The sequence below is a fragment of the Leucoraja erinacea genome, unplaced genomic scaffold (assembly GCF_028641065.1).
Source record: "Leucoraja erinacea ecotype New England unplaced genomic scaffold, Leri_hhj_1 Leri_267S, whole genome shotgun sequence".
NCBI classification, from domain to species: domain Eukaryota; kingdom Metazoa; phylum Chordata; class Chondrichthyes; order Rajiformes; family Rajidae; genus Leucoraja; species Leucoraja erinaceus.
Window position 1 is genome coordinate 150,142 of NW_026576168.1, and position 15,727 is coordinate 165,868.

General features: G+C 52.4%; 1 protein-coding gene across 1 annotated transcript; it reads right to left on the bottom strand.

The window, feature by feature from the left end:
- Positions 1-5,493: 5,493 nt before the first annotated feature.
- Positions 5,494-10,370, bottom strand: LOC129693353 (pre-B-cell leukemia transcription factor 2-like). The gene is made up of 3 exons (XM_055630196.1): positions 10,237-10,370; positions 7,693-7,776; positions 5,494-5,925 (listed from the first exon to the last, which is right to left on the bottom strand). Exons 1-3 carry the CDS (start codon positions 10,285-10,287, stop codon positions 5,833-5,835), a joined length of 228 nt encoding a protein of 75 aa, XP_055486171.1. The 5' UTR covers positions 10,288-10,370; the 3' UTR covers positions 5,494-5,832.
- Between the last annotated feature and the right edge of the window lie 5,357 nt (positions 10,371-15,727).

Here is a 15,727-nt window from a genome sequence, read left to right on the forward strand (position 1 = left end):
CATGTTACAATGACAATAAAGAAACTATTCTATTCTAAGCACCCGTGGCCAGGATCGAACCCAGGTCTCTGGTGATGTAAGGCAGTAGTTCTACCACTATTCCACTGTGCTGCCCCTAATTTCCCCCCTCCCCACCCCTTGTCCCTCCACCAAGCACCGTTCGTTCGGAGTGGATAAAATGTTGACACATTCACTGACGCCCGAACCACATTCTCGATCACGACCAATTGTTTGTCTTATTTCATTTTATTTACTTAACCACAAAAAAATGTGCACATTCATATCGTAAAAGCATAACAAGAGTGTACATTGAAACAGGAGGGAAAGAAACCTCAGCTAAACAGAAAAAAAAAAGATTTTCAAAATTAACGATCGCAAACCATCGAGTTTTGTGTCTAATCCGAGTTGTGCAATGTTCAAATCCAATGTTCCCCACCCAAGGGGAACCCTCGTGCCTCAACCCCCTCACGCCCCTGCCGCGCTCCCTCCAGGTTTTCCGCACGTCGGGTTTGGGGAAGGAGAGGTTCGAGGTGCCAGGACTGTTCAGAGTTCTCCTAGTAGGGGACTCTGAAGAGCGGCAGCCATTTTGTGTCGGCCATTTTGTGCCAACCCCAATCCGCCATTTTCCCAACTTTGTCTCGGACTGGGATTGGGATTGGGGTTGGGGGTAGAGTGGGAACAAACTCACATACCCCTCCCCCCATATGTCCCCCACCCAGGGTGTGGGGGTGGTTGGGGTTGGGGGAGGGGCATCTCACCCCGACATGGCCAAATTCACCACATTTCACTCCCTCCCTCCAAAAAGACAATTCCACGCCTCTGCAAGTTTGGGCAAGTTTCTGTGGGATAAGTTTAGGGGTTGCATGTGTCACCCTCGACAGATGAACCACTCGCTAGGATGAACGCCAACAATAGCCTCTGTCGATGAACAGGTGTGTGCTATTCTCCCCAGCATTCCCGTCAAATTTCCCACTCCCATTCCCACCCCAGTGCATGTTGGTGGCTCTTTTGGTTTGGAGATACAGCGGGGGGGAAACAGGCCCTTCGGCCCACACCGGCCATCGATCACCCGCCAACACTCTAGTTCTACTATCCCACTTTCTCATCCGCTCCTTACACACACACACAATAATGAACCTGCAAATATGCACGTCTTTGGGATGTGGGGAGAGGGGGAACCGGAGCACCCGGGGGAAGCCTGTGCGGTCACTCAGCGCACGCACATACACACACACACACACACACACACACAGCAGCCCGAGATCAGGATCAAACCCGTGTCTGTGATGCCATGAAGCAGCGGCTCGAAAAGCTGTGTGTTGCCCGAATCCCCAAACTCCAGAACAAGGGGGCCACACAGTTTAAGGATAAGGGGGAAATCTTTTAGGACCGAGACGAGGAAAACATTTTTCACACAGAGAGTGGTGAATCTGTGGAATTCTCTGTTGCAGAAGGTAGTTGAGGCCACACAGTTCGTTGGCTATATTTAAGAGGGAGTTAGATGTGGCCCTTGTGGCTAAACGGATCAGGGGGTATGGAGAGAAGGCAGGGATGGGAAACTGAGTTGGATGATCAGCCATGATCATATTGAATGGCGGTGCAGGCTCGAAGGGCCGAATGACCTACTCCTGCACCTATTTTCTATGTTTAAACCTCTGGTCTCTCCCTCTGACCACCTCATACAATGGGCAATGATTGTGTGAGGCGAGAAAGTTAAGTTCGAACCCCTTTCCCTCCCCATTTACCCCTCCCCAGTTAAAGGGGCGCAAGGGGGAACCTTAAAGGGGCAGTCGTGCCACGCACAAATTATTTTAAGCCTTTGATACACACACACACACACAACCCAAAACGCGGACTTTTTCCAATGGGAACAAATAACTTGGGAGGATAGTAGTTGGATGCTGAAAAAATCGACCAAAAGCATAGCTCAAATCCACCTCAATCCTCCCCCCCCCTCAAGTTCAGAGACCCTACAAGTCTGCTTCAAAAATTTAAAAAATATATGGCCAATCGATTTACAAGGTCGCGGGCACAAAACATTCAGCCTGACCTCCCCCCCAAACCCTTCCTGTTCCAGAATGCATGGAAAATGACACCGTTACATCCGTAGGGAGGGACACAGCGCAGAAACCATGTCCGTGCCGACCAGCGATCACCCCATGCACTCGCACCACCCCCAGGCTCCGGGGGACAATTTTTCACCGAACGTGAAGGTCATTAACCTTCAAACCCGCACGTCTTTGGAGAGCGGGAGGAAGTCCGGAGCACCCGGAGTAAACCCACGCGGTTCGAAGGGGGAGGGGGGAGGCCGTACAAACCCCACTACAGACGGTAGAGGCTCAAACCTGGCAGCAGCCGCCCCCACCCCCTCCACCACCACCACCACCACCGTGTCAAAACCTTATATTTAGCCAGCGATATAAACAATTCTCATACACTGCAACTATGTGCTGACTTAACACTTTACAAAGGAAAAAAAAAAAAAAAATAGTGAATAAAGAAAAATAGTTCTATATGAATGTTAAGAGGTAGTATGTAAGCACTCTAAAACTGGTAAAACATGTAGTAATTCTATTTTTCTTTATATGAGCTGCTTTGAGGTAATAAAGCCGTTTTTATTAATTTTTTTTTTTTCGATTGGCTAATCATGTACAAAGACTTCTTTCTACAGTATATACACCATGCCTTAGAGACGGCACTTCTAAATCGCAGTGTTAAAAACTTCACTGTCAAAACCCCAGTCTGCGCCGTGCGGGTGGGAGGTTATTAAAACGCACACAGAGACAGAGAGAGAGAGGTAGAGAGAGAGACTGGTATAAAAAGTGCTCTCTCTCACCTGAGCTGCCCCCCCTTAAAACCCACACCCCGATGTACCCCGAACCCTATTCCCTGCCCTCCCGCCCCCCTCCCCCTCGTCAGACACAAAATGTGTTAAAAAAAAAAAATAGTATTCACCTCAGAACAAGAGAGAGCGGCCTAAAATATCCCATCAATAAACAGAGAGGGCTATTGTGTGTCTCCTGCTACTGGATATTAGCTGGAGAGGGAAGAGGGAGGGAGAGGGAGGGAGAGGGAGTGGGTTGCAAGGAGGGGGAGAGGAGGCAGTAGAATCCCGCTGGGGAATATCGGCCTTTCTCACTCTTCCCAAATCCGTTGCCTGGGCCTCGGCCTCAATGGAACGAGACACAGGACTCGGAGGGAGAGGACCGGATGATACCCGGGGCTTTCCGACCCATTCTGCTCGTATTGGAGGTGGCCGTTCGGCCCCTCGAGGCCCTGCTGGCTCATGAAGGGATCCTATCCCTCTCCCACCCACCACCCCACACTGAGCTGTGTTGCTGTCAATTTAACCCCTTACCTACACAGACACACACACTACACACATACAAACCACGCACACACACACAACCCAGACACACACACACACACACCCAGATACACACACACATACACACCCACATACACGACCCCGACACACATACACACCCCGACACACATACACACACGACACAGACATACATACGCACACACACACACCCCACAAACACATAGCATACGCACACACACACAGAGACACATACGCCAGACACACAGAGAAACACACACACATGCACACACTCACAGGACACACACACACAGGCCGTGTGCAAAAATAGACACTGCACACACCCAAGAAATGTGCACGTGTGCCAACATACACACGCAATACATACATGATATGAAAGATGCACAAATCATCCGTTATGTTCCACACTAAAGCACACACAAACACCCTCATACACCACACACACCTACATGCACCACACACACACATACAGACACACCAGACACATGCAGTCACACACCTGCTTGCACCCCACATAGACACACACGCACACACACAGTCATAGACACACAGCGACAGATACAGCCACAGACAGACAGACACACACACACCTACATGCACCACACACACACACAGACACACTAGACATACGCAGAGTCACACACCTGCTTGCACCCCACAGTCACACACGCACAGCCACAGATACACAGACACCGACACCCGACACACACACCACACACACACACACACACACACACACACACACACACACACACACACACACACACCACACACAGACACATCTTTGGCATCATTAGTCACTCAAAACAGACCCAGGATACAGTGAGCTCTGGGCCTTTGGAAAAGTAACAACTACATCCAGAGGAGAAGCTGCTCACATCTAACACGGGAGAGTGATGAGTAGGAGTCAGCTAGGTGGGGTAGGAGGAGGGAGCTGGAGCGAGAGAGGGCAGAGGGGTCGAGGGAGAGCGGGAGCGGGAGGGGGGGGGGGGAGAGAGCAGGAGACAGAGCGAGCAGAGAGGGATGAGAGAGCGGGAGAAGAGAGAGAAGGGAGAAAGAGCCGACGGGAAAAACAAGTTTAAGAGAAGTAAAGCTGGAGAGAGAGGGAAGAGGGGGAGAGAAAAAAAAGAGCAAGAAAGAAGAGGTGGAGGAAGATGGGGAGGAGAAGGAGAGAGGGGAAGAGGAGGGAAAGAAGAGGGAAAGAGAGAGAGAGGGGGAGGGAAAGGGGGACGGATAGAGAATGGGGAGGGGGAGAGAGAGAGAGAGAGAGAGGGAGAGAGGAGAGAGAGAGAGAGACAGAGAGAGAGATAGAGAGAGAGGGGGAGAGGGAGAGAGAGAGAGAGAGGAGAGGGAGAGAGAGAGGGAGGGAGAGAGAGAGAGAGAGAGAGAGAGAGAGAGAGAGAGAGAGAGAGAGAGAGAGAGAGAGAGAGAGAGAGAGAGAGAGAGAGAGAGAGAGAGAGAGAGAGCGAGAGAGAGAGAGAGAGAGAGAGAGAGGGGGAGAGGGAGAGAGAGAGAGAGAGGGAGAGGGAGAGAGGGAGAGAGAGAGAGATGAGAGAGAGAGAGAGAGAGAGAGAGCGGGGAGAGAGAGAGGGGAGAGAGAGAGAGAGAGAGAGAGAGAGAGAGAGAGAGAGAGAGAGAGAGAGAGAGAGAGAGAGAGGGAGAGAGAGAGAGGGGAGAGGGAGAGAGAGAGAGAGAGGGAGCGAGGAGATAGAGGGGGAGAGAGAGAGAGAGGGGAGAGGGAGAGGTTCCATCGAGAGGGAGAGAGGAGGAGAGGAGGAGAGAGAGAGAGTGAGATGGGAGAGGGGGAAGAGAGGGAGAGGGGAGAAGGAGAGAGAGGAGAAAGGCAAGGGAGAGAGAGGGAGAGAGGGAGAGAGGGGAGAAACGGTGGGGGAGAGAGAGAGGGAAGGAGAGAAAGGGAGAGGGTGAGAGGGTGGGAAAAGAGAGGGGGAGAGGGAGAGAGAGGAGGAGGAGAGAGGAAGAGGAGGAGAGAAAGAGGAGAGGAGAGAGGAGAGAGGGAGAGGAGAGAGGGAGAGGAGAGGGAGAGAGAGGAGGGAGAGAGAGATGTGGAGAGAGTGAGAGGAGGAGAGAGTGAGATAGATGGGGAGAGAGGTGGAGAGCGAGGGGAGAGGGAGAGGGGGAGAGAGAGGAGAGATAGAGAGAAGGAGAGGGGAGAGGGGAGAGGGGGAGAGGGAGAGTAGGCCTGTAGGTTGGCATTGGACAGGGAGTTCCATCTCTCTGGTGGGTTGAAGACTAAACCCGTCCCCTCCCCTCCCCTCCAATCTCGTCCCCACACTAACTATCCCGCCTCCCCCTCCCTCTGCACACTGAGGCCCGGGGTTTTACAGTGGAACACACCAGGAGATAGATTAGTATCAACGGCAACCCCCGACTCGAGCGGTGGTCTTCCTCCTCTCGCCTCCCCTCCTGCTCCCGCGCTGGTCAAAGCTGGAGAAGACCAGCGAGCGGCCCCCATTGACCCGCGGGGATCAGTTGGAGGTGTCGGAGTGTACGCTGCCTGGCCCTTCTGTCGGCGATGTCACGGAGGATGGGGTTGCTGCATCTTGCCAGCCTCCGTTAGCCTGGGGGGGGGGAGGGGGGCGAAGGTGAGGGGGTGGTTAAACAGGGTCACAAACTGGAGGCCAAGGAAGAGATGACAAAGAGGCTGAGGGCCAAACTCAAGCCTCCAGACCCAATGGCCATATCCAATTCCGTGCATGGCCAGATCCAAATCCCACCCATGACTAGACTTAATCCCATCCACGGCTAGATCTAAGCCCACCCCCCATGTCCAGATCCCACCCCAACCATGACCTGACCCCATTCCACCCATCGGTAGATCCAAACCCAACCCAACCCATGACTAGACCCAATTCCAACCCATGGTCAGATCCAATCCCAACCCATGACTAGACCCAATTCCCAGCCCATGACTAGACCCAATCCCACCCAAGATCAGACTATATCCCACTCATGCTCAGACCCAATTCCAACCCATGGTCAGATCCAATCCCAACCCATGACTATGACCTAAGCCCACCCATGTCCAGATCCCATGCCAACCAGGACCTGATCCAATCCCACCCATGGTCAGACATAACACCACCAAGTGTCAGATCCAATCCCAGCCCATGACTGGACCAATCCCAGCCCATGACTAGACCAATCCCACCCATGAAGATCAGATTATATCCCACTCATGATCAGATCCAACTCCAACCCATGGTCAGATCTGATCCCACCCATGACTTGATCCAATCCCATCCATGATCAGACCAAATCCCCCACTGATGTCCAGCCCGTCATCGACAGGTCTAAGCCCACCCATGTCCCAACCCCAACCAATGACCTGATACTGTTACACCCAAGGTCAGATATGGTCCCATCCATAGGTCAGATCCAACCCCACCAATGTCCAGATCTCATCCCACCCATGACTAGACCCAATCCCACCCAAGATCAGACTATATCCCACTCATGGTCTGATCCAATTCCAACCCATGGTCAGATCTGATCCCACCCATGACTGGATACAATCCCATCGATGATCAGACCAAATCTCCCCCCATGACTAGACCCAATCCCACCCATACCCAGACCCAATCCCACCCATGCTCAGACCCAATCCCACCCCATGCCCAGACCCAATGCCAACCCATGCCCAGACCCAATCCCACCCATGCCCAGACCCAATCCCACCCATGCCCAGACCCAATTGCACCCATGCCCAGACCCAATCCCACCCATGCCCAGACCCAATCCCACCCATGCCCAGACCCAATGCCACCCATGCCCAGACCCAATCCCATCCCATGCCCAGACCCAATCCCACCCATGCCTAGATCTACAATCATCGCACCCATGTCCAGATCCCATCCCAACCATGACCTGATCCATCCCACCCATGTTAAGGTCCAATCCCACCCATGGTCAGATCCAACTCCCAACCCAGTGAGACGGTGAGACAGTGAGTTTGGGGGGACGGGTAGGGGGGTGGGGGGGGGGTGAAATGGAAATGAAATGAAATGAAGAGGTGGAGATGAGATGGGGGGGGGGGGAAGGGTAAGGTAAAACGGGTGGTGAAACGGGACGGGGGGGGGGTGGGGGGGTGGGGTGTGGGGGAAGGAGAGGGTGGAGTTAGTGGGGGGACGGGGATAGGGTAAGACTGCGGGGGGGGGGATGGTTGAGATGGGGGGGGAGGGTGATATGGGGGACGAGATGGGTAGGTCTCCTCAGCAACATGGTTCCCTGGCATTCCACTGATTGATGCCCCAACTACACCCCCCTCCTTCTCTCCCCCCCCCCCCCTCCCTCCCCCCTCCCTCCCCCCCCCAGGGGAGGGCACCTACCCTCACATCTCGTGGACTGTAGATCTGATTGGCTGCCAGTCCCTCACTGTAGGGCTGGTTCAGGGAGTGGTGGAGCGACTCGACCTGTAACGAGGGGAGGGGCTGCCGTCAACGTGGCTCTGGGACCCTCCCCAACCCCCCCCCCCCCCCCCCCCCCCCCCCACAGACAGCCTGGCGGGATAACTCCCTCAATCTGACCCTCAGAAATTCCCCTGCACCAACCCAACATGTCCAATGGATCCCATCCCAACTCCTCCAATGGTGAACACACCAATCCAACCCTCCCTGACCCAAGATCCCCAATGAACACCACGTCAATAGACAACCCCCCCCCAAACCTCAGAAACCCTCCCCGACCCAACACCTCCAATGGATCCCATTCCTGATCCAACAATCCCAATGGACCCATGCAATGGCCAACCCATGACCCAATCCTCAGAAACCCTCTCCAACCCAACTACCCCCATGGACCCCCCACCCCCCAACCCAACACACACCCCAATGGGACCCCCACCCCCTCCAACCCAACACCCCCAATGGACCCCCACCCCCCAACCCAACACCACACAACCCCAACCCTGTGAATAAGGTCCCAAACCCAAAACCCCCAATGGACAACCTCCCAACCCAACCCAGCCCCCCACCCAGTAACTCCCCAATCCAACACCACAAATTATGCCCCTCCAGTATCCAAGAAGGGAATGTATGGGGTGGTGTTTATGGGACAGTGCATGCCGGTGGTCCTGGAAAATAAATGGACATTTGCGGTGAGGCAGTTCTTGGATTTAAAAATAAATGGGATAGCCATGGATGAGAAGGGTAGGCCCCCAAACCCAACATGCCCAATGGACAACCTCCCCCCCAATGGACAACACTCCAAACCAAACCCCCAATGGACAACCCAAGCCAACACACCCATACGATCCAACACCCTCCATTGGACCCCACATCCCCGACCCAACAAACCACAGTGGGCCCCACCCCACAATGCACAGCACCTCAACCCGACCCCCCCCCCCCCCCATACGGCACCCCTTGACTCCTCCCGACCCAACCACCCCAGTGGCCCCACCACAATGGACATCACCCACCCCCCCCCCCCCCCCCCCCCCCCCCCTCCCCAACACCCCCCCCCGAATGGACACCTCCCCTGACCCAACGCCTCCAATGGACAACCCAACCCAAACGCTCAGAAGCCCTCACCAACACCACATCCAAACCCCCCCCCCCCCTCTCCCCCCCCCCCAAACAGCGGACACCTCCAATGAACACTCCCAATCCAACCCCACAATGGACATCCCTCAACCCGGAAAGGACATCCCCGCAACGAGGGTGGGAGGAGGGTTGAGCATGAGGGAGATGGATGGAGGGTGAGGGAGGGGTTCATGGAGGTGGTGGATTGAGGGTGAAGATCAAGGGTGAGGATTAAGGGTGAGGATAAGGGTGAGGGCGAGGATTGAGGGTGGGGATTGAGGGTGAGGGTGAGGATTGAGGGTGAGGGAGAGCATTGAGGGTGAGGATTGAGGGTGAGGATTGAGGGTGAGGGAGAGGATTGAGGGTGAGGGAGAGGATTGAGGGTGAGGATTGAGGGTGAGGGAGGGTGAGGGAGAGGATTGAGGGTGAGGATTGAGGGTGAGGATTGAGGGTGAGGGAGAGGATTGAGGGTGAGGATTGAGGGTGAGGGTGAGGATTGAGGGTGAGGATTGAGGGTGAGGGTGAGGATTGAGGGTGAGGATTGAGGGTGAGGATTGAGGGTGAGGGAGAGGATTGAGGGTGAGGATTGAGGGTGAGGGTGAGGGCGATTGAGGGAGGATTGAGGACCGAGGGTGAGGGAGAGGGAGAGGAAAGATGGTAGGAGGAGGAGTGAGGGTGAGGGCGATGGTGGGACAGGGAGGACCGAGTGGGGTCCCTCACACTTTGCCCTCTCTCCCTCAATCCTCTTTCCCTCACCCTCAACCCATCTCCCTCATTCGCCCCTCTATCCCTCACCCTCCATCTATCTCACACTCAACCCCCACTCCCTCATCTCCTGTCCCCTCTCCCTCATCCCAATCCTCACTCAACCCTCACCCCCTCCCTCTCTCCCTCATCTCCTGTCCCGTCACCCTCAATCCTCTCTCCCTCACCCTCAACCCATCTCCCTCACTCACCCCTCTCCCTCACCCTCAATCCATCTCCCACACCCTCTATTCACCTCCTACCCTCAATCCTCTTTCCCTCACCCCATCTCCCTCACTCACCCCTCATCCCCAATCCTCTCTCCCTCCCTCACTCCATCTCCCTCACTCACCCCTCTCTCCCTCACTCACCCCTCTCTCCCTCACCCTCAATCCATCTCCCACACCCTCTATTCACCTCCTACCCTCAATCCTCTCTCCCTCGTCTCCGGACCCCTCTCCCTCACTTTCAATCCATCTCCGCCACCAACAATCTTCTCCGGGACCCTCCACCCCGGCCCACCCTCCGCGGGCTGGCTGCCTGCCCCCCGGATACTGACCTGTGCCCACCCTCCGCGGGCTGGCTGCCTGCCCCCCGGATACTGACCTGTGCCCCAGGGTAGGAGTCGCCGTTGAGTCCCTGCATCCCCATGAACATGTCGCCAGAGGCGGAGAGGTTGAAGGAGCCAGAGGAACCTGGAGAGGGAGAGAGAAGGGGAGAGAACAGGAGCGTGTAGGGGTCAGTGGCGGCTCTACACGGGCAGGGCTGGGGAGGTAACCTCCCGTCCCCTCCACATTCGCCAAATACCCCCTTCATCCAACACACACGTTAACAAGACTTGACACATTTGAGGTACGTTGCGCAAACAGGCCCTTCTGCCCATCGAGTCCGTGCCGGCCAGCGATCACCCACTTACACCAGCACTACACGACACACAAAGTGTCCATATCTGAGGATGGATGTGCTGGCTCTGGACAAGTTTGCAAGAATGATTCCAGGAATAACTGGGTTAACATATGACAGCACTGGGCCTCGACTCGGGGGGACCTCACTGAAACTCCCCAAACAATGAAAGGATGGGGAGAGGATGTTTCCACTGGTGGGAGAGTCTAGGACCAGAGGGCACAGCCTCAGAATTAAAGGGCGCTCTTTTAGAAAGGAGGTGAGGAGAAACTTCTTTAGTCAGAGGGTGGTGAATCTGTGGATGTGGAGGCCAAGGAACTTATAGAAACTTACAAAATTCTTAAGGGGTTGGACAGGCTAGATGCAGGAAGATTGTTCCCGATGTTGGGGAAGTCCAGAACGAGTTGTCACAGCTTAAGGATAAGGGGGAAATCTTTTAGGACCGAGATGAGAAAAACATTTTTCACACAGAGAGTGGTGAATCTGTGGAATTCTCTACCACAGAAGGTAGTTGAGGCCAGTTCATTGACTATATTTAAGAGGGAGTTAGATGTGGCTCTTGTGGCTAAAGGGATCAGGGGGTATGGAGAGAAGGCAGGTACGGGATACTGAGTTGGATGATCAGCCATGATCATATTGAATGGCGGTGCAGGCTCGAAGGGCCGAATGGCCTACTCCTGCACCTATTCTCTATGTTTCCATGTTTCTAAGTCAGTGGATATTTTAAAGTCGGATTTAGACAAATTCTTGGTTATGGGGGTTATGGGGAGAAGGCAGGAAAATGGGATTAGAAGGCAGAGATAAGCCATGAGTGAATGGCGGAGTAGACTTGATGGACCGAATGGCCTAATTCTACCCCTATAACTTGCCAACTTGTGGGCAATTTACAACTTTCATAGAAGCCAGTGAACCTACAAAATCCGCACGCCTTTGGAGTGTGGGAGGAAACCGGAGCGCCCGGAGAAAACCCACGCAGGTCACGGGGAGAACGGACAAACTCCGTGCAGACAGGTGCAAGATGGAACCCAGGTCTCTGGTACTGTCAGGCAGCGACTCTAACACTGTGCTGTTGTTGATGCTTTACGAACTAGCCAGCCAAAAATTCTGATTCATAGGCTATAGAGTACAAGAGGGATACAGCGCGGAAACAGGCCCTTCGGCCCAACTTGCCCACACCAACCAACATGTCCCATCTACACTAGTCCCACCTGCCTGCATTTGGCCCGTGTCCCTCTATACCAATCCCATCGAAATCTATCTATCTAAATCTATATCTATCTATCTAAATCTATATCTATCTATCCATCTATCTATCTATCTATCTATCTATCTATCTATCTATCTATCTATCTATCTATCTATCTATCTATCTATCTAAATCTATATCTATCTATCTATCTATCTATCTATCTATCTATCTATCTATCTATCTATCTATCTATCTATCTATCTATCTAAATCTATATCTATCTATCTATCTATCTATCTATCTATCTATCTATCTATCTATCAATCAATCTATCTATCTATCTATCGAATATTAAAACTCTGTGGCTGCTGGCTGGCTGTGTTTCTGCCTGACTTGTGGTTGCCAGCCTTTGATTCATTGCTACGCCAACACCAGACCCACAAACGCCCAGATTTTTTCCATTTCGGTAGAGATTTCACTTTTCATTCCAAGTATCCACTCCTCATTAAATTGTGTCGTGTTTATGTACACATTTTTAATAAAATCCTTCTCCCCCACTCACTCATTTTGTCGCCTCCTGCTGGCCAGCGACCATAACGGCTGCTGGCGCCCGTCTCTCACCTCAAAGACGCCATTTAAAAACAGCCGCACTGCCGAGTGCTGGAATCTTCAGTTGGAGGACCCCGTCTCCCGTGGGGGCTACGGGTAGGGAACGGCTGCATTGGGGGAGCAGACCCAACGGGTCTGCACTTGGTCTAGTATCTTTTAAAAGTTGTAAAATAGAGGCTTTTAAACGGGTGGCACAGTGGAAGAGCTGCTGCCTCACAACAGCCGAGACTCAGGTTCGATCCTAACTAATGCCCCTGTCCCACTTAGGAAACCTGAACGGAAACCTCTGGAGACTTTGCTCCCCTCCCAAGGTTTCCGTGAGGTTCCCGGAGGTTTTTGTCAGTTACCCTACCTGCTTCCACTACCTGCAATCACCTGCAACCACCGGGAACCGCACGGAAACCTTGGGTGGGGCGCAAAGTCTCCAGAGGTTTCCGTTCAGGTTTCCTAAGTGGGACAGGGGCTTAATAAGGGTGCTGTTTGCATGGAGTTTGCACGTTCTCCCTGTGACCGCGTGGGTTTTCTCCGGGTGCTCCGGTTTCTTCCCATATCGCAAAGACGTGCTTGGAGTTTGGAGTTCAATTGCGCTCTGTAAACTGCCCCTAATGTGTTGGGGGTGGATGAGTGGGATAGTACAGAACCAGCGCAGACAAGTGATCGATGGTCGGCGTGGACTTGGTGGGCCGAAGGGCCTGTTTCCATGCTGTATCTCTGAACTAAACGGAAGGAGTAAAACACCACATAAATCTTCTGAGCGTAAAAGGGATTAAAGACCTGCTGGTGAATAGGCAGATGGAAGTTTAACCTGAACATGTGCGAGGTTTTGCCCTACAGGAGGTTAAATGGAAAGAGAGAGTACACTGGACTCTTAACGGCCATGATGTGCAGAGGATTCTTGCAGAGTCTACATTAATAGCTAATGAGAAAGAATGGGTCGACTGGGCTTGTATTCACTGGAATTTACAAGGATGATAGATGATCTTATAGAAACATATAAAATTATTAAGGGATTTGACTGGCGAGATGCAGGGGAAATGTTCCCGATGTTTTGGGGGAGTCCAGAACCAGGGGTCACACTCAGTTTAAGAACAAGGGGTTGTCCATTTACGACTGAGATGAGGAAAAACATTTTCGCCCGGAGAGTTATGAATCTGTGGAATTCTCTGCCACAGAAGGCAGTGGAGGCCAATTCTCTGGATGTTTTCAAGAGAGAGTTAGATTTAGCTCTTAGGGCTAACGGAATCAAGGGGTGTGGTGAGAAAGCAGGAACGGGGAACTGATTCTGAATCATCAGCCATTGTAAAAACAAAGAAACATAGAAAATAGGTGCAGGAGTAGGCCATTCGGCCCTTCGAGCCTACACCGCCATTCGATATGATCATGGCTGATCATCCAACTCAGTATCCCATCCCTGCCTTCTCTCCATAACCCCTAATCCCCTTAGCCACAAGGGCCACATCTAACTCCCTCTTAAATATAGCCAATGAACTGGCCCCAATTACCTTCTGTGGCAGAGAGTTCCACAGATTCACCACTCTCTGGGTAAAAAATGATTTTCTCATCTCGGTCCTAAAAGATTTCCCCCTTATCCTGAATCTGTGTGACCCCTTGTTCTGGACTTCCCTAACATCGGGAACAATCTTCCTGCATCTAACCTGTCCAAACCCTTAAGAATTTTGTAAGTTTCTATAAGATTCCCCCTCAATCTTCTAAATTCTGGACTTCCCCAACATCGGGAATAATCTTCCTGCATCTAACCTGTCCAAACCCTTAAGAATTTTGTAAGTTTCCATAAGATTCCCCAACATCTTCTAAATTCTGGACTTCCCCAACATCGGGAATAATCTTCCTGCATCAAGCCTGTCCAACCCCTTAAGAATCCAACCCCTTAAGGATACAGCAAGATCATATTGAATGGCGGTGCAGGCTCGAAGGGCCGGATGGCCGACTCCTGCACCTATTTTCTATGTTTTTGTGTCTATCTTTATAAAAGGGGGAAACAGTGCAGAGTTCCAGCTCTGTGGCAGCAATGTACTATATTCATACATTCAATAGCAATCATGTTATATATCATGTCACCTTCACAACAATGCATAACATGACACACTTCATCGACAGTGTAACGACTTAATACACAGGTCCACCACCGATCTTTCGGCAACCTTGGTTCCGGAGCCTTGCCGGATTATCCGTGTTTCCGGACCTGCGGAGGTCACAGCCTCCGAGAGGAGTCCAACGGGACTGGAACGTTCCGCCTAGGGGGGGGGGGGGGGGGGGGGGGGGGGGGGGACTTCCGCGGGTGAATTTTAAAGCATTACAAGAGGTGCCTGACCGACGTTGCCGAAAAACCGATGGTGTACCTGAATGTAATTTGTTTAAATCCATTCAAAGCATTATCATTTTCAGACCCAAGGGATGCTGAATGTCGAAGATAGACACAAAAATGCTGGAGTAACACTTTAAATCTTATTCCCATTCCCACACAGACCAACCCATCCCTGTCCTGGACAGGCTAGATGCAGGAAGATTGTTCCCGATGTTGGGGAAGTCCAGGACAAGGGGTCACAGCTTAAGGATAAAGGGGAAATCCTTTAAAACCGAGATGAGAAGAACTTTTTTCACGCAGAGAGTGGTGAATCTCTGGAACTCTCTGCCACAGAGGGTAGTTGAGGCCAGTTCATTGGCTATATTTAAGAGGGAGTTAGATGTGGCCCTTGTGGCTAAGGGGATCAGGGGGTATGGAGAGAAGGCAGGTACGGGATACTGAGTTGGATGATCAGCCATGGTGGTGCAGGCTCGAAGGGCCGAATGGCCTACTCCTGCACCTATTTTCTATGTTTCTATGTTTCTATGTTTCTATGTCCTAGGTCTCCTCCATTGTCACTGGCTTGGTAAAAATTGTAAATTGTCCCTAGTGTGTGTGTGTAGGATAGTGTTAATGTGAGGGGGTCGCTGGTCGGCACAGACTCGGTGGGCCGAAGGGCCTGTTTCCGCGCTGTATCTCTAAACTAAGTTACACACAAGCAGGGCTGATCCGACTTTGTTTTCCCACCCAAACTGCTCACCCCTTCTCCTCATCGAGAACCCAAAAGATACTTTGGAGATACAGCGCAGAACCAAGCCCTTCGCCCCCACTGACCAGCAATCACCCCGCACAATAACACTATCCTACACACACTGGGTCAATTTACAATACTTACCGAAGCCAATGAACATAGAAACATAGAAAATATGTGCAGGAGTAGGCCATTCGGCCCTTCGAGCCTGCACCACCATTCAATATGATCATGGCTGATCATCCAACTCAGTATCATGTACCTGCCTTCTCTCCATACCCCCTGATCCCATTAGCCACAAGGGCCACATCTAACTCCCTCTTAGATATAGCCAATGAAC